The following is a 24,217-nucleotide window of genomic DNA, read 5'->3' as shown; positions in this document are numbered from 1 at the left end:
TATGATTTCGGCGAGCAGCTTACATTGCAAGAATTGCTTTTCTAAAGTGGAGAAGTAATGAGCTGACTTTTTCAAATCTGGATATGATCTATCGACTCCACTTTTTCTTGGGCATGGAAAACGTTCTCTCGGGCAGTCTATAAATTCGTAATCCCTCCAATTTATGATTCGAGATAACTTACGAGCTGCACCTTTCGAGTAATAACTTAAAATGTTTCACCCCTTCGGAACAACTTTTTTCTCGATAAAAATCTGATTCGGGGAAAGAAGATGTCAAAACCAGGGCCGTGTTGTCTGTGCGGCAGCCAGATGACAAAAAAAGACCTGCTTTGATATCATTATTATTTTCTCGGCTACTAGAACGCGGAAGCTGTCTACTGTTGCGGGATATCTCAAAATATATGACAGTGCTTGGTCTATACGATATACGTAGACGGCGCGCGTGTCGTGAGTCAGAATTTTATCAATGAAGGTGTTTACTATCTTTCTACTACGCATGGTATGATATCAATGGTTGTACCGATAATAACTGACCCGGGCCGACTGAATGCTCACGCTTTCGCTCTGTTTACTGCAAGCTTCCGATAAGGCAAACCTAACGAATAATTTGATACCTACTCGAGACAATTTTATACTTTTCTGACTTAAGGAATGTTATTTATCGTTTTGAGAGTCAAACTAATGCGCGAGCCTAGAAGCCAAATTAAAACCAACAGATTGTGGGAATGGCGCATCCAAACTATATTTTGACTCATCTATTTTCATTTAAAAGAGGAAGTTATTTCGATCACATACTTTTCTCCTCATGTCAGAATTTACATCCGTTTTGTTATTTCTAGATTTTTGTTTATATGACCTGTTGGCCTTTGATGAATCTATCTGTTTTTAAATTCCCCGAATAATTCTTTGAATTGCTCCTTTCCGGCAAATAAAAAGCCCGTATATTTAATCTTTTAAGGTTGTTTAATTTTTAGTTGGCGCATTTCAAGAGTGAGAAATCAGCGCATAGGTCGTTAGTTTCGCCGCAGGTTGGATTATTGGATTTCAGATAAATCGACAGGAAATTGAAAGGGTAGTCAGTTATTTCCTCTCTTCGATGACTTGCAACTTCATAAGGTCAGACTTTCTTTTTTGAACAATTATTTACAATTAGAATACAGAATTATAATACACTAATGAAAAAATTTTTTCCGTAAAAATTAGATTGGTTTTCATTTTCTTTGCCTTCATCTTCTCGCGATTACAAATTTAGCGATATTATCGCAATTCCTTGGTGATAAGAATTCAACGTCGCGTATAAAAGAGAGAAAGTGGGTAGGCAGACAGGAAAATTTAAAGCGTAGCCTATTAATTTTCCCCCCAATTTCACGGAATTTCCCAATTGCGAGATCCCCGAATAATTTCCAGCGAAACCGAGAGTCGGAGTGTCAGAGAAGGGGTGAGTTTCACTCTCTTCAACCCTCTGGACATTTTCACCCTTGTAAATTCGATCCAAAGATATCAACGAAAATTTTAGAAATCAAAAACTACCTCGGGCTAGAAATATGCATCAGGGCTTGCTTATAATGTATATTATATTTGAGGTTAATCTATGAATATTACAATGTAATTTTTAGGGTAATTTAGAAAATAATCTGGTAAATATTTTACCTTAAGCTTAGTCATAACTTTCAAACTTTTTGCATTCGCGTTCATGAGAGTGTAATGTAATCGTCCAAATTTTCGATCTCTTTTTTTTTAACGGATCTTTACGTTTCGGCACGCACAGAATCCGAAAAACATAAAATTTCGTCGGTGTCTGTCTGTATGTCTGTATGTATGTCTGAATGTATGGTTAACTGAATGTTGTAGCCACTAGCCACCCTAACTTTTGAAGAATTTTTCCAATCGAGAGCGCATTTCATACATTTCTGAAAGTCCCCAAAATGAAAGTTAAGTTCGTTAATCAGACCTTTCCAACAAAAATTAAAAAATTGAGACCATTTTCAAAATTTCAAAAATTTTATTTTATAAATTTTTGTCAACGTTTTTTATGGATGGGTAAAAGACTTGCAAATTATCTAAATAAAATTCTCATTTTTATGAAAATTGGAAAAGTTATATACTTTTCAAGAATTTATTAGTTTGTCATAAGAAGCTCAAATAAAAAATTTTATTACAAATTCTGTTTATGGTTAAAATACAAAAAATGTAAAAAAGTGCTTTTTCCAAACTCGTCACACTATTCTCATAATATGAAATACCCCAGGAAATAGCTAATAAAATGCAAAATAAAGTATTATTTTTAATGAAAAACTTCATTCTATGTTTCTAAAGTATAAATTTACTGCTATTTAGATATATTTAGTTTTTGCAGTAGTCACAAACACTTTTGTAACCAATTTCAACCGCGCAGCCACAGTGTTATAAAATCCACAGGTATCTCATATTATGAGAACCACACCGTGCAACTATGCACTTACTATACCTGACCTATACAATGAAAAACTTCAACACTATCGATATTTTCCTACTTAGTTATTCAATCCCCATCACTCCAGACAAACTTTACTGCTAAATACATATTTCATGAATAATAAATAGGGTTTAAAGAATATCCCCTTCCAAGAACTCGACCACCATCGAATTCACAAAAAGTTCACCTATAATCTTTAGAAGCCCAATGAAAAATGGACCTCTTCCACGAAAGTACTCTTCCTTCAAGGGCTACAAGTTAGTGATAGAACCAACAGAGCGGGTCTCTTAGTTTAGCTGATATTCCATTTTCTCATATTACGAGAATATCTCATATTCGAGTACTCTCCTCTATACTTTTGAACATTTTGAAAATGTTCAGAAAAATAGAAAAAAATATTTTTCGAAAAGATTAGGAAATTTTATTTCAATTCATCATCAGATATAAAATATATTTAGAAACTATTTCAGTTAAATTTTTCGATCAGACAAAAGTTCTAAAACTTTGAGCTCATTTAAAATTTGAATAAAAATTGTTTATGAGTTTTTGAAATTTTTGTCAAATTTTCTGGTACAGGTCAAAAAAACTTGCAAATTATCCTGATGATATTTTTAAATTCGATAAAACTTCACAAAGTTATATGCTTTTCAAAATTTTCAAAAAAAAGGACAAACAATTTTTTTTAATAGGTTAAGAAATATCAATACAAATTTCTACTAGATATAAAATGTATGTTTTTCAAAACTATTATCATGAAATTTCTTAATTAGACGAAATTCCAAAAGTTGGACCATTTTCCAAAATATGCTATTTTTGTTTTTAAGAGATCCGTAAGTTTAAAATGTTGCTTTTAGTAGATTTAAACAAGATTCACAAATTATCTTGATAAAGTTTTTCAATTGGATACAAGTTATCCAGCGCGAAGCGCGAGTTTCGTAATGAGAATGTAATCGTCAAAGTCGTAGGTGCTTTAAGGACCTTCTTTAAAAACAAATCGAAAAAAAATCACTTACAATTTATGGCTGTAATTCCTAAGAAGTTTAAATCACAGTTTCCGATTTAATTTATAGTATTTACGATGTTTGAAAAAATTTAGTTAAAGTGTATGCATTAAAAATACGAAAACGAGCGCGTACCTGCGCGCTATAAGCGCGCTCAAAATTGGCGCGATGCGCTGCGCATGTTGCACGCAATGAGAATGTGCCCGCCCAGCGGGCATATTTTTTACATTACAAAAGCTCAAACAGTCTTTCTAATTTTTTACGGATTTTAATCACACACTTTCTAAAACATAATTCCAATATAATTGCCAGTTGTTTTTGGAACAAATTTTTAACACCTGTGTAAATAGAAGGATTTTTTCAAGTACTTAAAAACTTTTCAGTGACAAAAATGCAATAGGAAAAAAATCGACAAGACCCAAGAATCAAAATTCGAAACACGGCGAATTTTTCATTTCGATTTCTGGGTCTTGGCGATTTTTGTTTCCAGTACATTTTTGTCACTGGAAAGTTTTCAAAGCTGAAAATTGAAAGATTTTCTTTCAAATCATGCTTTGAATTTTGCAGAAGAAATTAGGTAGTCAAATTACATTTTTCAAACTATTATTTAATTCTGTTTTCATTGGAAAAGTGTTTTTCGACAAACAAATTATTAGAATCTTTAATTAAACGATTAATGAAGTCATTTTCATTGGAAAAAGTTTTAAATTATTAGTACTTTTGTTACTACAATCTAACCGAGAAAAATTCCGCTATATAACCGAAGAATAGATATACTTTTTGACACTCAGGAATGTAAAAAGCAATTGGAACTCAGAAAAATTTAAACACCTTACAGAGTAGAAATTTGTTCGAGAGCAGATGAATAAATTGCACATTTGTCAATATTCCAAATTAATGATGCTTTTTAGAATCCGAAAAGACTACTTTTTCGCGCAGTGATGATTTCAAAATCCATAAGTTTTTATTTTTAACTCACCCTACTACTGGGTATTTTGTATAGTAACAATTTTAATATTATTTTTTTAAATGGAACCAAGAATAATTAAGTATTTTTAGTGGTGTTAGCATGGGCCAAGACAAATGGGTGTGGCAAAGGAGGCGGCTAATGAAAAATGGGCGTGGCCATGGGCGTTGCTAAGAAAAACTTATTCATTTAAAATATATATGGCCAAGGGGCCGTTTAAGTATTACTTAGCTTCCCATCGTAAAACTTTTTCTACAGTAAGTGTATGTAAATTTAACATAAGCATCGCGCTATATCAGACCCCCCCCCCCCACCTGGGCGCGTTAAATAATATTTGAACGGTCCCCAAGAAAAATATATGTGGTAAAAAGACGTGGCCAAGGATGTTAAAAAAATGAGGTAATTGAAAATGACTGTGGCAAAGGAAAACATATGTGTATAAAAGTATGACTACTGTAAAAAAGGTGTGTCTAAGGAAAAAGGATGGATAAGGGGAGTAGCCAATGCTGATGTTACGGGGCGTGATCAAAGAGATTTGATCAATGAAATACGAGTTGACAATAACAACGGGCGTAGCTAAGAAGCGTGGCTACCGAAAATGGGCGTGTTTAGTAGCTATTCATGAAAAAGGGGCAGTTATAAGTTTTTTCATAATAGCCAAAAAAGAATGAAATATGTCTGGTGGGTTTTTATGTTATAATTAATCAACATAGTGAGTCTAGCAACGAGCTACCATTATTTATTATTACTAGAGAATCGGTCAAGATATTGTATTGCTCTTGAGTTTATTTCAAATCTTATGTTACCATCTATATTTAATAAGGCTTCCAATTTTGTTCTATTTTCGATAGTTTCGAAGGATACAATTACATTGGCAGTGACGTTGAAGATCGGCGAATGGGTTATCAGAGTAGAAATCGAGGGAACCTAAGTGGAGAAGAGAGTTCTGGTCGGTATGGAAAAGATAGTCGAGAAACTGCTGTCAGCTGACATTTTTATTTCTCCTTGTCTGGCCGAGTAGAGTTGGTTGGCCTGTCGTGAGATAACCCTGAGGAACCCTGCATCATGACCGCTTATCGGTTCCTTATCAAGGCCTGAATATAAGCTACGCGTAAACCATTCGAACATTATTGAAGCTTTCGCTAAGTTCCTAGCAAATTCGCAAACGTAATCAAATACGAGCGACTCTTCTCTCTACCCAAAGGATCCTCTTTCTTTCTCATTTCCACTTTCATTGGCTTCCGTTGTTTCGATTTATCGAGAAACCCAAACCGAAAACCTTCAAAACATTTTATTTCGACATCATTCCATCAAAGAAGAAAAGAAATACTTGCAATAAAAGCGGAATTATTATTTCTGGCTTTAGCCATAAAATTTTCTTGCAGGCTTGGTGTTTTAGACGAAAGGTTTTTATTGTTCCAAATAGTTTGTCTGCTTCTTTTAGACATTAACGTCACATAAGGACTGAGATCGTCCTTTTCTGGGAATAAGCCGACATTCGTTTCGAATCTCGTCAAATGTTTCCCCGAAACGCATTCGTCGACGGAGCTGGTGAGAATCAACCCCCATTAAGGTTACGCCCTCAAGGTTGACAACGAGCGTAATGTGGAGGAAAATCGAAGTTCGAATCAAATTTCAGCAAAATGACACGCTCTCGCATTGCAGAACGCGAGACCCGAAAATCTAGAATGAGATCTCCTTCATACATATGTTAATTCCCCATCTGGCAAATTGTCGAGTTCAAGCACAGTCACAAGATCTGAACACAAAAAGGAATTTATTTGTCGACCTGGTATAATCAGCAAAGATTGGGATCCTGAGCCTTTAAAGGGTTAAATAATCCTCATAATAATAGCCAGCGTCCGTCTATTTTTTAATACTATTACGCTTTTTATTTGCATGGATAAATATGAATCAGAGGCTTTAAATTTCCCACTCCGAATTTGATAGTACTGTTTAAAATAATAAACGAAGCCTTTTTTATTTAATTTGTTATTCTGGATGTTAGAGTATTCAAAAGTTTTAATAGTGTTAGTAATGTGTTAGTAAGGTTATTTAAAATTAGTAATATTGTTATATTTTTTGAGGTTGAAGTTACGAACGTTCTGAGGTTTTTCTTAATTTTTCGGTAAACATTTTTTAGAGATTGAAACTGAATGTTGTTTTCAGAAAGTTCGTTACATCAACATTGCTATTGTTATTTTTTTAATTTCGCGCCAAAATGTGCTCACTTGAGAGGTTATTTTTAAGTATGGCTACAAGGTTTTGGCGCGAAATTTAAACTCGGTTTCTTTGGCTTCAAGGGTTAGGAGCCGTTTCTTATTGGTTTTTTTTAAGATTATCAGGATCTAGATTCTAATTAATTTTCCTGGACGCCTTCCATCTTGAAATCATTCAAAATGGAGCGTTTTTCAATTAAAGTTATTTTAATTGTTTAGAGAGCCGAGATTCTGATATTCAAAAAATTAGTATTCTTTTTGTTAATAAAATTAGTAAACGAAGATGTTAATAGTGGTTAGTAGAGTTAGTAAAATTAATAAAATTAGTATATTTCTAAAAAAATTGCCAAATTTGATCAAAAAAAGGTTCCTGTAATAATTTTAATTATTTTAGACGAATACATTTATTTGTTTTTAATCAAGTTTTTTTTGTCCAAAGATAAAAAGTCGAAATTTTTTCAGGTTGATTATTAGAATATGGCAATTAAATTTGAGCTGCACTGAAAAAATGGATAGTTGGGCCAACTATTCAGTTTGTAAGATATGGCACTTCTATTTTATTAGTTGGGACAACCATTGACTTCGTTGCTGGTACTAACTGAATAGTCACTGCAACTAAAAAATGGCTGTTTCCACTGTTAAAATAGCAGTAACAACTAATAAAATAGCAGTGCCATATCTGAATGACTAAATAGTTGGCTCAACTAACCATTTTTTTCAGAGTGCATGCAATTAGTTACTAAACTAGTACCTAAGCAACATTTCTGCTACTGCTGTTAGTAATCTTAGTTTAAGTTAGTATTAGTAAAATTAGCAAGTTAGTGACATCGTTCGAGTTCGACGAATAGTAATTAGTAAAAGTTAGTCAATAAGTTGTTAGTCACATTTGTAGTACAGATAATATAAATTAGTAATTAGTCATTAGTAATTATTAATTAAAAATAACATTGAGTGGTCGTTCATATTACGTGACACTAAATTACAAAAATGTAATATTTCAAAAAATTATGTTTTCTAATGTAAACTTTCCGGGTAGAAAAATCTTCCAAAAATATATTACGTAATATATGGACGATCTTTTAGTCAAATTGAAGAAATTAATTATTAATCGTATGAATTTAGATACAATGTTATTCCATCTGCTTTTAAATTGAAATTAATTTCTTCAATTCAATTTATAACTAATTTTAATCATTCAACGAAGGCCATTCGATTATAATTATTCACAGTCCCGCATAGGACAAATTTACTGCTTATTGCTAATGTTATTAAAAATTATTGTCAACTTTAATTAATCTCAGTCAAACATCAAAAACAAAAATGTACCTTTCTGAATAAAAATAGACATACTTGAGTTCTTGCCGAATAAAAAGCACAACCAAAATAAAAAGAAATGCACAAACATTTGGAAGGACTTTTCCCCTTTTGCTGAAAGTGTCCCAAAAAAAAAAACCGGAGTTTCTGGAGCAGTAGTGTTACGTAGGGGATGTCGGGTCAAAGCTCCCCTAATTCACAACGAATCGGACCAAAACAAGGAGGAAGACGATAAAAATCGTGTCGGCCCAAAGCGGGTGGGTGGCTTTCTCGCCAGGTGTCTACGTACGATGAACTCGAATGTGATCTTCACTCGAGAAGGCCGACGGCGAAGAAAAAGGTCCACCAGTGAGGGGGAGGAAAAAGAAAGGAAGATAGCAAACTCGAGCCTTTCCGAGGGATAAGGAGGGTGTTAAGTCCAAGGGTGGGTTGTTGTGACGGCGAACCTACATACATCGGTCTTCGACTCCAACCCATTTATCATCCACGTCTACTCTTTTATCCATTTTTTCGCTGCACTCCCTTCGGTTTTTCTGTTTTTATGATCAACACTTTGAATCATACTTGATCGAGACGCCGCGGAAAAAATTTCATCGCGAAAAGTTCAATTATTTCAAATTTAGTGTTGAATAAGCATTGTTTGTCTTCAACGGCACAATTGTACGAGAGCCATGATTTTATCTAGCACTAAAATTGTGTCCAGCACTATGAAATTGTTTATCTCCAAAAGCAGAAGCCTTCTTTACTCATTTCGAAATATAATTTCGCTCTGAAATTAGAAGTCTTTGAACTTTGAAGGCTGAAAGCGTTGACCTTATGGATAAGCAAAGAAAGAGAATATTAATCGACCATTATCGAGAGAATGAGATGCGAAAGCGTGATGCTTACGTTGGCCGTCAACGCGTTTTGTTTCCGAGAGAGGCGGAGTTCTATAGGCGATTGTAATGACCCGGGCCGAACCTTGAACTTGTCCTACATTAAAAAAAACTCTTCTACAATTGAAGTTTCGTTTGCTAACGCGGACGCATCGCCTTCGCTCTGATAACGTCACAAACGGTGCGAACGAACTGTTGCCCCAGTGTTACCAACTCTCGGAATAATTTCGCGTTTTGTGTAACAATCAAAACGCAAAGCGCGCAAGTATTTCGACAATTCGTAGCACTGGGGCAACAGCTCGATTATACCGTTCATAACGTCAGAGCGAATGCGACGCGTTGCGCATTAGCGAACCAAAGTTCAATTGTAGAGTATCTTGTAAGTATAAACAAAATTCAGAGAAAACGTGCGCCTCTAATTTTCAGGACGACGTGCGATGAAGCAGGTACCGAGTACCGATCAATAATCGAGCCCTTGTAGCTCTCCGTTAGCACTGCTCAACCCCCAGCCCAGAAAGATCAAATTCTGCCCCCGGCTACACGTGGCAGACGTAAAACGAAACGAAAATCGTTCCATAATTGAAGCCCTTTTAGAAAAATCGAAAATTATAGTTCTCCAATAATTACTCTATTCCAATCTTTTATAAATCGTATCTTAAGTTTCATCTCCAAGATTAAGTCAAATTTGGGTTGGTAACTGAACTCAATATTTTCTTTTGTGCAAAAAAAGGAGAACAAGCAGACTGGAAATACGACTCGTTCCTGAACAAACAATCGATGATCTGGCCATGCTTGAGAGTTCGTTATTCCTTGTATTGCAACTTGGAACAAAAGATTTCCGAAGCAAGATTTCATTTTGCGAATTAAATATTTCTAAAAAATAATTTCTAGACCTAGTTTGTGATAACGAAGAAAAATATTCATTTCCGTGGTGAATTTCGCCGGGTCGAGATTTTTGCGAACAAACAAATCAATTATGCCCGACGTCACGCTTCACGGCTTTAATTCTATGAGTCATTGACGGCACAGACCGTGACTTTTACGAATAATGCGCGTAGGCTGCTCTTTCTCTTCGACGAGAAAAAAACTGATTCAAACTTTCTCGAATTTTGGAAAAAATACGTTTTAAATGAGCCTTCAAACTCTAATGATTCCAAATTTCCTAGGCATGTGGGAAACAACTAAATGTATAAACACGAGTTTCTTAAATTGAAAAATAAAGGTTAATCGCCATTACAAAGAAAGGGACGCTGGTACTACAAGATGCATTTGGATCTCGTCTCAAATCCGCGATCGGGGATTCTTTTTTTTTCAACAAGACTCGCGCATCCTTCGGAGAAACCGGATTCTCACTAGTCGCGGAATCTTTCAAAGCTTGGAGAAGGGCCTTCGAATCGTTGTTTCACGAATAGCGATCTCCTCATGAAATAATATTTCCACTTACACCGATTATCTCAAAAAGAAGGCATATTCATTGTTTCGCAAAATTAAAATTTAATATGAAATATGAAGTTTTTAATGTTAAATGCCAAGCAAAATTTTATTTTCATCATTTCAGAATTTACTACAAAATGAGGTTTTAAATGTGCAGGGTAGAGGGTGGTACTGCGAGTATAAACGAGCCACGTTATAGAGCAGCCTATATATAGTCCTGAACTTGGCCTCGATGTCTGGAGTGAGATTCCCGGACGAAATTACAGAAGTCAGAAATACAGATAACCTAGGCTTATTATTGCTGCGACATTGAATAGAGGGTTGCTGAGCCTTTTGCTCAGTAGTAACGGCTTTGAACTCATCTTGACAAGTTCAAAAATGCAGGGTCAAAATAATATAAAAATTCGTCTTCAAATTTAGTATCAAATAATAAGGATATCTGAATTGAAATGCGACCCATAAAGTGGAATCCGAACCACTTCGCTAAATCCTAAATAAAAGTTCTTCCACTCCCTCCAAATTAAAACAAACATCAAAAAAAATTTCAGTCACTCACCTTCTTCTCCGTCAGCTTCTCGCACCTCCTCATCTTGCAGATCTGGTGACTCTTGTCATTCCTGCAAGGGGCGCAGTCCCCACAATTGTCTTTCCTTTGACACCCGATGCACTCTCCACACCTCTTCCTCTTCTTTTTCGCCGGTTTATCACCCAAACCTCCATCCCCATCATTATCACCCATTCCACCTCCCATATGATGAGGACCTCTATTCGCCGTACTCGAAACAGCCGCAACCTGTCCCGAACTCTCCGCATTCCCACCGCCTCCATCTTCACTCTCCAACGAATCAGCCCTCATTTTTCTCCTCTCCTTTTTCCTCCCGTCAATGCCAATCGCCCTCGAAGTCGGAGAATTGTCCAAAACCGTGGACATCGGATTTTGGAAATTGGTATGATGTAGTTGTGGGTACTCGGGTTTCACCACAGTCAAAACCGTATGGTGTGGATGGCCCGACGGAGAAAATGCCTGGACGGGATTGGGACCTAGCAACTGGATGTTTCGCTCATCCAATATCTGTTGTTGAACACCAGGTACTTCCCTAGCTTGGACTGGGGCTGGAACCAGAGGATATCCAATTCCCCCTCTGTGGGGATGAGGTGCTGGAAGGGACCCCAAGGTGTGAAAACTTGGCAGTCCAATTGCTGATGTAATGGGGGGTGAGTGGGAAATGGAGGCCGGAGATAGAGGCGTCAAGGCAGTTAAAGGTTCCGATTCACTGGGGGCAGTAAACTGACTCGCGAAACTTGGTAAACCCTCCCCACCAGCACCTTTTGACTCCCATGGTCTGTACTGACCCACTGGTACCACAACTTCTCCGCGAGAGTCAATTAATCGGCCTGTCAGGCCCTCGTAATAATCCCAGTGGGACGAAAGACCTAAACTTACGTCGTGGGAGTGTAAAGTTGTCAACGTTGTTGTACTTTCCATGCTTCCGTCAGAAGCAAAACTACTAAAGGGCGGAAGGTGCCGATTTGGGTCCCCTGGACCCGGCGAGGTCGCGCCCGCCGGAGGGCTTCCTACCCTCTCGGAGGCGACGACCTCCTGCTTCACCTCAGCGCTCATCTTCCCCACCACTTCATCGCTACCCGCTTCTGTCGACCTGGTCGACCCCCAAAATTTAATTTTTATTTTTTTTTAATTTATCTTCCGGTTAATTTTGAAGTTTAGTTGCTTGGCAAGTCACCTGAGGTGGTAACTGCGATCATTTGGCATTTAGTGAAAAAAGTCCTCCAAGACACCAAATGCAAAATTTGTGATGGTATTTGGCGATCAGTTTCAAGGCAAAATTTGTATACCCTCTAGATTCTGGTTCTTTGTACTCGTCAGGTTTAGGCTACAAGTGAAGTAGATTAGTTCTTGTCTTGTTTTCGCTTTCTTCGTATTATCTTCCTGTGAGGTTAGGAAAACGATGGACAGATTGTTACAAAATGTAGAAAATACAAAAGAGCTTCTGGCACGCTGGAGGTTAAGTTTATATTGTTAGAGATGATTAGTAGAAAAATGGTAAATTCTTTGGTTTTGTATGTCTTATGTCTTTCCTTTTGCTTTAAGTTACTCGATTACTTTTGTATCATTTGTTTTGGATTTGGCACTGGCGGACTTGTAATATTCTTTTTTTTCTTTCTTTCTGGATATACTTTGTACACTAAATAGATTCTATAGCTCTTATCTTTCTCTTCATCTGAATCTCTAAGCTCTTGAGAATATTTTACGACAATATAAACACACTAGTTACTTCCCTCTTTCACTTTTTCGCGATTTGTAAGAAAATATAAATCACTTGAGGTTACTGTTGCTTAGTTGAAGGCGTTTAATTTGTACGATCTGGAACAGAAAAGTACACTTTTATTAGATAATTGCTAACACATGAAAAGTTTTCATGGATAAGGGTTTACAAAAAATATTTATTACGGAAGTTTGATACGGACAGTCCTAAAATTGGTGAAATGCATAAGTGATTATTAGTACTATTTTACTTCCCCACTCTGTGTTCGACGAGCGAGAAAACAAGTTCTTCCTCTGAGGAAAAGCACACGAGGCACGCGAGTCCCTGAAACGTGTCATAGGTCTTGCGCGACCGTGGACATCGCGTCAAGGCTACTATTACGTTCGCCGTTCCGCACACCTACTGGTTTCTCTTTGATATCCGCAAATGTAGCTTTGTAGGTACTTCATTCATACGTACGTTTGTCGGTAGTAACGGTTTAGAACCGTATTAGAAATTCAAATCCGGATTGAAGAAATTAGTATCAAACTCTATAGATCGGAAAAATCTTCTCTTTTCAGGGACCCTAAATCCCACGCCTATGGGCCTATCGCTAATTTAAAAACAATTGCACATCAAAAAGTCTCTCTTTCAATTGGAAAACTTCTCAATTTTGTAAATTTGAACTTTTCATGCTAATTCCCTTGCCTAAATTTAAAAAAATGGTATACTTGTTCAAATTCGAGTACAATTTCAACCCATCACCGGAAACTGGCGTCGCCGCGTTTCAGTGAAATATCGACCGCAGTTTGGCTTCTCGTTCGCATACTACACATATACCATGTGCAGGATCTGCTCTCTCTCTCTCTCTCTCTTTCTCTTTTTCGGTTTCTCTTCGTAGGATACATCGAGGCAGCCTACAGCACATGCGTGCCCAGAACACGTGTGCCTCACACACATATGAGCAAAGTACACAGGGAGGCAGTGCTCGGGACGGTCATGCATGCGAACTTGAAACTACATAAAGCTTCCACATAGAACCTAATAGTTTATCCCCGCTCTGCCGCCCTACGTTTCCCACCCAACGTGCCGCTCCACCCCCTTCATTTCTCGCGCGCTTCCGCCCCACTACCACCCCCAAACCACCACCCCTACCAACAACGTAATAGCTTTACAGCTGTGAACGTTAGAGCTTTCGCTATCGCTGGAAACTTGCACTGTCGTTCGACACTTTCGCTCACAAAGCTCTCGCGCCCACGTGTCTAAACCCAAAGAGAATAAACTTGAAATTGAAAGTTTAATATCGGAAATTTGATCCTGGAAACCCCTGATGATTTATTGAGTTCTAGCTACTTTGTGGCAATTGAAAAGAAAGTTATCATTAGGATGCAAATCGTTCCTATCGTGAAACAAGCTTCAAAATGAAAGGAAATTTCACATAATTCATAAATCTATTTCTTAAAAGTTTAAATAGGAGTTTACTTTAAACACGGGTAGTTGAACTTTCCTGCCGCCTATACATAATCTTGACTGAATATCGCGAACTTTAGTCTTTAAAGGTCGCCAAACTCCAACCGATACCATGTGAGAAATAAGAAAATCAAAAAAGGTGATAACTTGTCTTTCAAGATTATGAAACCTAAGTCTGTAATGCAACAAATCTTTTGTGATTGCCCTGAATGCTTTCACATGTAAATGATTTTTATCGAAATTTAAAGAGAGCAAAAATTGGGAAAAATTCTCGAGAGAAGTTGTGTCATAAAATTCTTAATTTTCTCATGCATACTAGGGAGGTGAAAGGCAGAATTTTGCGAGCTGCACTCGGAGGTCTTTATGCACTTTCGCTGAATCGACCATAGCAAACGCACAAAAATTCAATACCGCCTCGCGCGTTTGCGAACCAGCCCATAGTGTACGTTCCGTCGCTTTATATACCCAGTGCGACGAAACGTTATGCCAGATTCTTTTGAGCGAATTCTTCTGGCATAAATGCTGCAGGAAAAGAATTTCTCCGAAGAGGCCAGGGCCAAAAGATTAATTTGTAGCGTGACTTTAAATTTTTACGCAAGCGATTTGAAACCCTTAAAATTCCGCGGGACGCAATTCCCGGCTCGATTGGTTACTTGACAATTTTTGTCTGCAGAGAAAATGGAAATCAAAGATGGTACCATAATTTGCTATCAGCTGATTAACCATATTAATGTTAAAGACACTTCAATTTTGTTCATGGGACAAAATTGCTCCAGTTTGGGCGCTTCACCTTAAAAAATGAAAATGGCGCAGAATCGAGAACGAGAGTTTGGCTGTGCTGGCTGAAGAAAAAAGATAAAAAGAACAGCTCAGAGCAAAAAAGCTCCGGGTACACTTTCGCCGGCCTCGTGGTGCCGCGGTAGAGTCTCGCGACAAAGGCTATTTGATTCAAGGTCCCACGCACACGCAGCGGCTACGCAACGCGCACACGCACGCGATTCGCCTCGCGCTCGCGCATTGTACGACCGCGTAACGTCCCGCGTATATCTGAGTATACTCTACTTGACTACTCTACAGGGTGTTTACCATCAAAGAACACGTGCTTTCTCAAACTTTTTATTATCATTTCTCTCTCTCTCTCTCTCGCTTAATTTGACAAATTAAGATTTCGTCTCACGAAAACGAATACTTACTTCCTCGAAGGAATCCGGGAAATATGATTTAAGAGCAGGTTAAATCGAAAAATGTAGACTTATTTGCATATATTCTTTGAACTATATGTGTGACAAAAATTATTGAAAAATATTAAAAACTTTAGGAATGATACAGATCAAATCAAGGCTGATAATGATGCAGGAAAAATGCATAATCACTTGGAGTCAGAGTTGAAAACTTGATAACAAATTTCTAAACGTCCTTCATTATGATAAAAATCGATATAGTTATTATAAAAATAGCTGGGCGCGAAGCACCACGATGCGAATTAGAGACGAGACGTGAGTGTGAGATCCCGATGTAAGGGGCTCTTAAATCCACCTACACAGATACACGATATCGGAAATGATATAAAATTGCGTCCACTGCGCCGCTGATATTTAAATTGGTTCGCTAAACTACAGATTAATGCGGCCTCTTCGCACCAACACATTCGACCCGGGTGGGAATCGACTCGGCAAAAAAAAATTGAATAATTTAAATCAGGAGTCATTTCCTTCCGAGCGACTTCCTGAGATTTCTATCTTTCGTTACATAATTCAAGGCTACTATATTTAAATATTAGGAACTCTAGTATTTACTAAAGAAATGAACTTTAGAGAAACTTGATTTTTACTGAAAAGTATGAAACCTTATAAATATAGAAATTCAGAGCTCTAGATCGAAATCCACTCTGACTCACGGAGATGACGTGTTCGATTCGAATAAGAAATAGGTTTCCCAGAAAAAAATATATAGCCAAGGGATCAAGTAAAGAAGTTCGATGCACTGGGAAGGAGATACAACATACAATTGCACTTTAGTCTTTACTCCTATTTGCTTGCCAATCTTGCAAGTACGTGATCGAAAGTAGTTAGAATGAGTTTGAGAGAATCGAGCTCGGGGGTGGAAAATTGAAGAGAATATTGAAATTGGTAGGTGCAATTCATTGTAAAAATATTAAAGTTGCAAAGAATAATAGGGCCATTGGTTATTTCAATTTAATCATTTGCAATCGAGTCCGTATTTACAATTTTCGATGGTAGGGAATCAAATTTAGAGGTTCAGTAGATACAAAACTGCAGCAGATGGGCAAACGACAGAGAATTATCAAACTGAGCAAATATCACAATCTCCAGAAATAAAACGAATGGAGCTACAATCAGTGCAGAAAAGCAAATTCAAACTTTGATACAAACATCGTTCAATCAATAATTGTTCTGACAGGTGTAGCAATCCGCCAGTTGCAGAGACAGCTGATGCGATAATTGGAAACTACATGCAGTTGACACAAAAATTCTTGAATCAACAAAACCAATTTATAAAGCATTCAAATTCAAAACAATAGTCTAATCTATCTTACTAAATAGAATTCATGATTCTGCATGAAAATTACCAATAGAAAACCGCGAGTTAAGGCACGAAGTATCGGCTAGTTGGAGTATGAAATGCAGTACAAAAAAACTCGGCATTTCGTATCCCAAATTCGAGAGATATTCAAATCACAATCAAGGTAAAGCAAACACTGTTCTAATTTTACCTACAACAAAATCTACCCTTGCTTTTTTACTGTGAAAAGAGGTTGGTTTTAATTGACATTCCTTTTTCTACCTTTTTTCTTTGTTTTTTATAAATTTGTCTTTAATAAGCCGGAAAGGAGGCAGTTGGAAATCTAATTTTGATTTGCGAATTTTGTTGTGTTCTTATTTTGATGCATAAAAAAGTAAATTTCATTTTGATCTTTAAAGAACAAAACGAGCTTTTGATGATCTCGATCTCGCGGCAGTGAGCCGAGATAAGTGAGCTGGAGACTCCTGAGAGAATCGACGGATGTACATGAGGAGGGTTTCTCGGGAAAGTTGAAAGACAGGTCGATAATTACAGGGCGTTCCAGGGGTTAGACGCAGTGGAACTGTCGGAACAGTCATTGTCTGCAAGCGAATGATAAGTCGGTCCTGAAATTCACGAGTCACGTTCGAAAATATCTCGCGCTCGAGACCCGCGATTCCGCGAGATTCAAGATTCACGGGAGAAAAAAAGGGGGAAGGAGAGAGCAAGATAAAATGAGGGAGATAAAGTGAAGCAGAAAGATAAAAGAGAGAAGACGCCTTCCTCCACTCGATATTCCGGCGCGGCGAGATAATCGCGATAAAAAGGACGAAAAAGCTGTAAACAAAAAAGAAAAAAAGAAGTAAAAACGAAACCCGAGGGACCGGTGCACGCCCGTAAATCTCTCGAGAGCCGTTGTTCCCTTGGTTTAAGTTTCGATTCCACTCGTTCCGTATTACAAAAAATTGGCTCAAAATAATAAAAAAGGGGAGAAGAATTTTTATAATTGGGGGTCTTTACCTCACTTTAATTTTTAGTTTTCATTTTCTTTCGGCTATTTAAAGACTTAAAGGCTTCCAAGTAGCTTATAAACTATTGCTTTTATTTCTGAAAATAATTGAAAAGTTGACTTTTCAAACAATGTTCATACAAACCGTATCAAACTCTTAAATAATAAAAGAATAGAGCAAAAAGCTCGGTTTGTTTATAATCCATTTGGTGTATCACACTGAAAATCCCCGGGAAACTTGACACAATTCCTATTTCGACGTCCTTCGCTTTTCCCTTCTTTATTCACTTTCCCTATCACTTTCAGCTTCGCGGAAAACTAAATTTCACCGTGAATGGGATGTTTTCAAAAAGGGTTTCTTTTCGGGAAGGTACTCCTCATACATCAATCATAATCATATTATTGAAAGCGAGACATGAAAATTTTATTTAATCTTTAATGAAATGTGGCCAGTGGAGTCATGAATAATAGAAGCTAAAAGATTTTTATGAAGATTCTCGAAAATGTTTGCATCACTAAGGAAGTTTTTCTCTCATTTTCGATGCAGCTTCATTGTTCCACTCCCGAGAGTGTTCGTATGCAAAACGGAAGCTCGGACTCTTTCTCTCGCGGTGTATCCGTACACCACCCTCTCTTTATTGCACCGACTCTCCTTTTCAACTTTCCTTTCTCTTTCCTCCAGCGACAACACCTCCCTCGCCGGCGACATCGTGTCGGCTAAGAAGAGAACCAGAAGAGAGAAAAACGAGAGAGGAAGAGAAAACAAGGGAGAAAAAATAGAAGAAATTATGAGGAAAGATTGAAGAGAGAGAAGGATAAGAAGAAACAAAGAGGGACGAACGAGTTAAAAAGAAGATAAGGAGCAAAAAAGAGAGGAGACAATAAGAGAAAGAAAGGGAAACTCCGGCGCTGTCCAAGAAGATGAGGAAAAGAGCGCCAAGGAAAGTGAGTGTACTCTCCTTCTTTGCTGACTTACACGTTTCATGACTTTCTCTCTCTGAGATAAACACGAGGAAATCCCAATTTCGATGCAGATCCATCATCCACTGAACAATTTCCGGTCTACGTTTATCATTTTATGTCCTTTTTCATTTTATTTCCCTTTACGGTTTATCACCATTAAGATTAATCTTATCAATCTTGTTGATCAATTTATCTCATTTAACCTTCTATATTTTCATTCTCATTTTTTATTTTATTCCTCTTGTTTCGGCAATTATTAAAGATTGTTCTTGATGAAATTTATGTGAAATTCGATCATCTAACATTCATGATCTTTTTTGAAAGAAAGCTAGGTATTAAAAGTTTGAAGGACAAGTCCTTCCTGCGATGAACAAGTCCTTTCAGTTACTCAGACAAAGTGGTCCTTTCAGTTCTTGAAACGAAGAAATCCTTTCATTTCTTGAAAAGTTGAAACCGAGAAATCTTCACAGTCCTTCTCTTTCCAAGGACTCTGATTAAGGGGAACTGCTTTTCTTTTAGCGAGTCAACAATCGTTTGTTGAAAACTGACATTTTTAGAGAAGTCTCTTGTTTCAGTTATTGCTTGCAGTTCTTGGAAAGTATCTTTTTTTCTTTGGGAGGTTAATTTGTGCAGTTGAGTCGGGCAAGAATTCTGGAGGTCTGTGACTATTTAAAGCCGATTGAAAAATGTACAATCAGGGAGAAGGCAATATTGTTACATGAATGAGTGGTTAGAAATAATTTTGTATTGGCGATAACAGATGCAAACGTAGCAAAGAATGGAAACAGATTAAACAAGAGTAGATGCAACAATTGTTGATCCGGCAGATGCAAGAAATGAATTGACCGCAACTTAAAACACAGTTAATACACTCCCGAAAATTGGAAACCCTATAAACCGAATCAAAGATTAAAATTCTTCCATTTAAAGGATCTTCTTCAACTTCCAATCAACAACTCGAAACTCAATCCCCCATTAAAAACGGGAAAATGGCCATTATCATCCCCAAATCCCAGTGCACTCCCGAACCAATAATGGACACCATATCAACAAAATTTTGGATGTTATTAAAACATAAGAACACAATAAAAATGAAGTACCGTCGCACTAATCGGCAACGAACGGGAACCGTGTAGGGTGATTTAATGCCGGTGAGACACTGTTACTGATGGCAAAATCCGTAATCAATGCACTTTTCGATGATTTCCGGTTCGAAATATGATCGATGCCGAGATCACGTTTCCACACTGAACACGAGGGCCAAGTAAGGTCCTTTCGTATCGCGAAAACTCGGAGGAAGGCATACGGCTGACCCCCGCCGGTCGTCCTTCTTCCACGGATAATTCACGACTTATATAAATTTTTTTTACAATTTCCGGTTAAATTCCCCGGCACGGTTCACTCGAGAAATATACCTTTGGTTGCGGGCAGCCCCGTGCTGAGTGTGCTAGCCGCGCAGTGACTGTGTATGCTGAGTATTCTTTGTCCGACGAGTAGCAGCTGCCCGCGTTTCGGCTCTTAGGGTGAATCGGGAGAGTTCGGCAATCCTCGGGTGTCATCCCGCAACCATGGCGGGAACCCAGGACACCCAGGACTCGTGCTTAAGGGGAGGGAGGGAGGTAAGAGTGAGGGAGAGATGGTGAGAGAATGACGGAAAAGGAGGGAGGCGCGCATGCGCAGATTAAAGATGGTGATCAACCCCTCTACGAGCTACCCTCGAGGGATGCTGCGAACCTGCTTGCCTGCCTTCCTGATGCCTTTCGCGAGACTATTTTTTCATAGTCGCCGGTCTCCGATTGACGATTAGGGGTTCACTCTGAGGAGTATATAAATGCGAACAAATTTTGTTCTAGTAAAACTTTGTTTCAAAATTCGCTCCATTGTTTTTCGTTTTCCTTTATCAATCCTATTTGTTTCTCAATTTGTCCCATTTTGACTTTTTATTTAACTTTTGTTTACAATAATTATATAGTAAAATATGGGAATAGAAGAGGTCGATAAGAGTATAGAATAACATCATGTAATTTTTTGGAAAAAAGAATAGCGTTTAGTGACGTGGATCAAATTGGATAGTAAGGGATAAAGTGGGAATGAAAAAGATTACACTATTATATTGCAAAGACGAATATGATGCAAAATTATTATAGAAGAGAATATTGAAAAATATACAATTATTAAAATTATTAGACAGAGAAATGTGATAATGGGTACAAAAAGGAATAGGATTTATTATAGATATTATCTTTATAATCTTTATAAAAATGGATTTGGTTGGTTGCCTTCTCATTTTTCTTTCCTCTTTTTTATTTTTGTTCAGAAAAATAATTTTTTTCTTTTCTTTTTTAGGAAAATTCCTATCTTTTTTTTTAATTACAATAGGAACATTTGATGGCGGTTGTCCAAATTTGGTCGTTGGATTCTTGGTTTTATTTCCAGGAATTCTGCACATTAATCTCAGGTATTTCCACTTTGATTGCATTTGTAATTTAATGATGTTTATTTTATAAGAACGTTGCTTCCTCATTATGATTAATTAGCAAATATATATGCTTCCACCTGAAGGAAGTCAAAATACAAAAATGCAAATAAGTCAATAAAAATACCTTGAATCAATGAGTCTTTTCTATTGTTGTATGTGAACTTAGAATTATATTAATGAAAAAAGTTTTTATTTTAGATTATAAATAACTGTGATTTTGTATGCACCCTAGATGGCAAGATTGCTATATTGCAAGATTGCATGGGATTACAAAAGTGTGCATGAGATTGTGAATGATTCCATTGATCATAGGAAAATTATTAAATAGAAAAGTATTATAGGATAATCAGCATTAGAACAAGCAATAAAAAAATATACTGACGTTTGAAACAAGGGGGGGGGGGTTATATGCGGGAATAACGTTACGAACTAAGATAACAATTAGAACCTAAATCGAATAAGATAATCCAACTATATTTTTGGGTAAAAGTTATATTTTTCATTAAAAAGGCTACTATTATATTTTTGGTTGGGAATATTCATCTCGTTTGTTTAGAAATTATATTATTTGGTTGAAAATTTAATTATTTCGTTTTAAAATGTGACAACTATGTTACTATATTTTACTACATTTTTTTAAAATGCGTCTTTTTTGGAAATAATTTAATCTTCTTGGTAAAAAATGTATCCTTTTTAGTTAAGAATACTTCATGGAGTATTCATCATTTTTAATTACAAATTTGATTATTTGACTTGAAGTTGAACTACTTTATAAAGCAATTATTTTTTTATTAAGGATTCATAATTATAGTTAAAAATGCATATATTTGTTTTTAAATTGACTTTTATGTTAGAAATTCTACCTTTTTGTAGAAAATTTAACAACTTGGTGTAAAATTAAATTACTAGGTTGAGAATTAAACTTTATGGTTGAAAAGTCATATTTTTGGTTGAAAATTCAACTATTTTATAGACAGTTCGTCTTTTTGGCTGTGACATTACATAATTTTATGAAAAATTCATTTTTTTAATTCAAAATTCGTCTATTTTGCCAGAACATTAATCTTCTTGGTCGAAAATTGATCTTTTTGTTTGATAATGTAACATTTTTATTGAAAATGAATGTTTTTAAAATATTTTTGATCTGAAAATTTAACTATTTTATATTTGGTTAAAACTTTATCCTTTATATTGGATAAGTTAGAAATTTGTCTGTTTTGATTACCATTTCGGTCAAAAATTCATCTTTTATCTGGCTGAAAATTTAACAATTTTGTTGAAAATTCGTTTTTCTTGTTGCAAGTTATTTTTTTATCCAAGGTTTCATCTGAAAATTTGACTATTATATTTTTGATTGAAACTTTATGCCGTATATTGCATAAGTTCGAAATCCTACTATTTGGCAGAAAATTCATCTTTTTTGTTGAGCGAAACGAGCCGCACTCGATGGGAATGTGCACGCAGAGTGGGCAGATATATTTTTTTATATTTCATAATTTTAGTTCAAATTTGTTGTCTTTGTGGTAGAAAATTATTTTTTTTAGCTTAAAATTTAATTATTCTAGTTAAAGATTCATCATCACTTAGCTGAAAATGTATCTCTTCGGTTGAAAGTGGAACCATTTCGTATAAAATTGACGTTTTTTAATGAAAAATTTAACTACTTGGGTAAAACTTGAATTAACTAGTTAATCGATGGTTTTTTTTGGTTGAAGTTCATCTATTTAGATGAACAATTAACTACAGATTTTGTTAAAAATACGTTTGTTTCGGTTAAAAATAAATTTGTTTAAACTTGCAGTGTAACTTTTACATTTTTATTAAAAATTGATCATTTTTAGTTAAAGATTCATCTGTTTTACAACAATATTTTCTATCGTCTTGATATTTCAATCATTTTAATTTTCTTTTTCCTGACTAAACAATCTTTATTTGTTGAAAATTTATCTTTTTGTTTGGGAAATTCATCATTTTAGTTGTTAATTAATCTGTGTCTTTATTTGGTTGAATCTAAATATTTTTTGTTTGGAAATTCTACTATTTCCATGTGATTGTAAATTCATCTTTGTGGTAGAAAATTCAAGCATATTGTTAAAAATTCAACTGTTATGGTAAATATTTAATTATTTTGTTGAAAATTCAAGTGTTTTTTAAAAAAGTCATATTTTTGGTAAAAAAATTCAACTGCTTTATTAAGTATTTTTCTGTTTGGATAGAAAACTCGTTCATTTAAATAGGAAATTATTAATCTTTTTTGTTGAAAATTCAACTGTCTTCGAAAAAAAAAATGATTTATTTGAAATTACAACTTTTTTTGGTTTTAGCTTAATCATTTTGGTTAGTAAATTCCACTATTATTGTTAACAATTTCATTATGTTATTGATGTTACAAGATTAAAATGTTAGTCTTTGAATATTAATGGACAGGGAAAATGAAAATTGTTCAGGACATTTTTTAAGACAAGAAAAATTCTGCTCGATCAAAAAGAAAATCGATTGGACGTATTCAGAACGAGGTTGTATAAAAGGGGGGGAGGTATGTATTCTCTGACAATCACCTCAGAGGCAGAGCTTCTTCAAGTCTTCAAGGAAAGCACTTCACGCGGGCCCATTAGTTATTTTATTCATTCAACTATTCATTTTCAAGGTGTAAATATAACAAATAAATAGATTTTTTAAAGTAAGAAAGCAGGATAGAAATGGATAAAATTATTTGAAAATATGTGCACTTTCTTTGCCAATATTTTTATTTTAGATCCAAAAGGAGGACTCCAGAAATCTGAAAACAACCCTCGAAAAGTCGAAATTTACAGTTTCCTCGATTTCCGAGGCTTTCCTCACCTCGGATTAGAAGAATTCTAAAGCAGAAGGGTTGTTATGGCGCACTTGGCTTCCAGGCTTGAAGAGTCCTCGATATCAAGGATTGACGGTGGAAAAATAAATTATAAAGAGTCTGAAGGAAAAAATTGAAAGAGGGAAAAACTAGTAAAATAGGAAAAATATATTTTCACTGCGAATAAAGTCAACTCGGTCGAGTCGAAAATTTCGATGCTGTGTGATTGGCTCTCGGATCGAAGTACCGAAACGAAGGATCTCACGTTTTATGATTCCCTTTTTTATGGGCTGGAACGAAACGTAGTAGCTCGCAAATTGAAGCGTAATTTTGAAGGTAGAAGGCGGGGACAATTTTATTCGTTGAAAATATTGACGAAATGTCAATCCCAATGTTCGATATTTCTTCTTT

General features: G+C 36.0%; 1 protein-coding gene across 2 annotated transcripts in view; it reads right to left on the bottom strand.

The window, feature by feature from the left end:
* The window catches only part of LOC117167235 (DNA N6-methyl adenine demethylase), a 105,078-nt gene extending 85,146 nt beyond the window's left edge, over window positions 1-19,932 (bottom strand). For both annotated transcript variants that reach the window (XM_033352022.1, XM_033352030.1), the window contains exons 1-2: window positions 19,595-19,932; window positions 10,822-12,648 (exon numbers count right to left, since the gene is read on the bottom strand). In XM_033352022.1, coding sequence (XP_033207913.1) covers window positions 10,822-11,886 — 1,065 coding nt within the window. In that variant the 5' untranslated portion in view covers window positions 11,887-12,648; window positions 19,595-19,932. The remainder of the gene's footprint in view (window positions 1-10,821; window positions 12,649-19,594) is intronic.
* Window positions 19,933-24,217: the final 4,285 nt, after the last annotated feature.

The sequence above is a fragment of the Belonocnema kinseyi genome, chromosome 1 (assembly GCF_010883055.1).
Source record: "Belonocnema kinseyi isolate 2016_QV_RU_SX_M_011 chromosome 1, B_treatae_v1, whole genome shotgun sequence".
Lineage (NCBI taxonomy): Eukaryota > Metazoa > Arthropoda > Insecta > Hymenoptera > Cynipidae > Belonocnema > Belonocnema kinseyi.
Note: the sequence above shows the minus strand (reverse complement) of the source record. Positions and strands in the feature narration are given on the sequence as shown.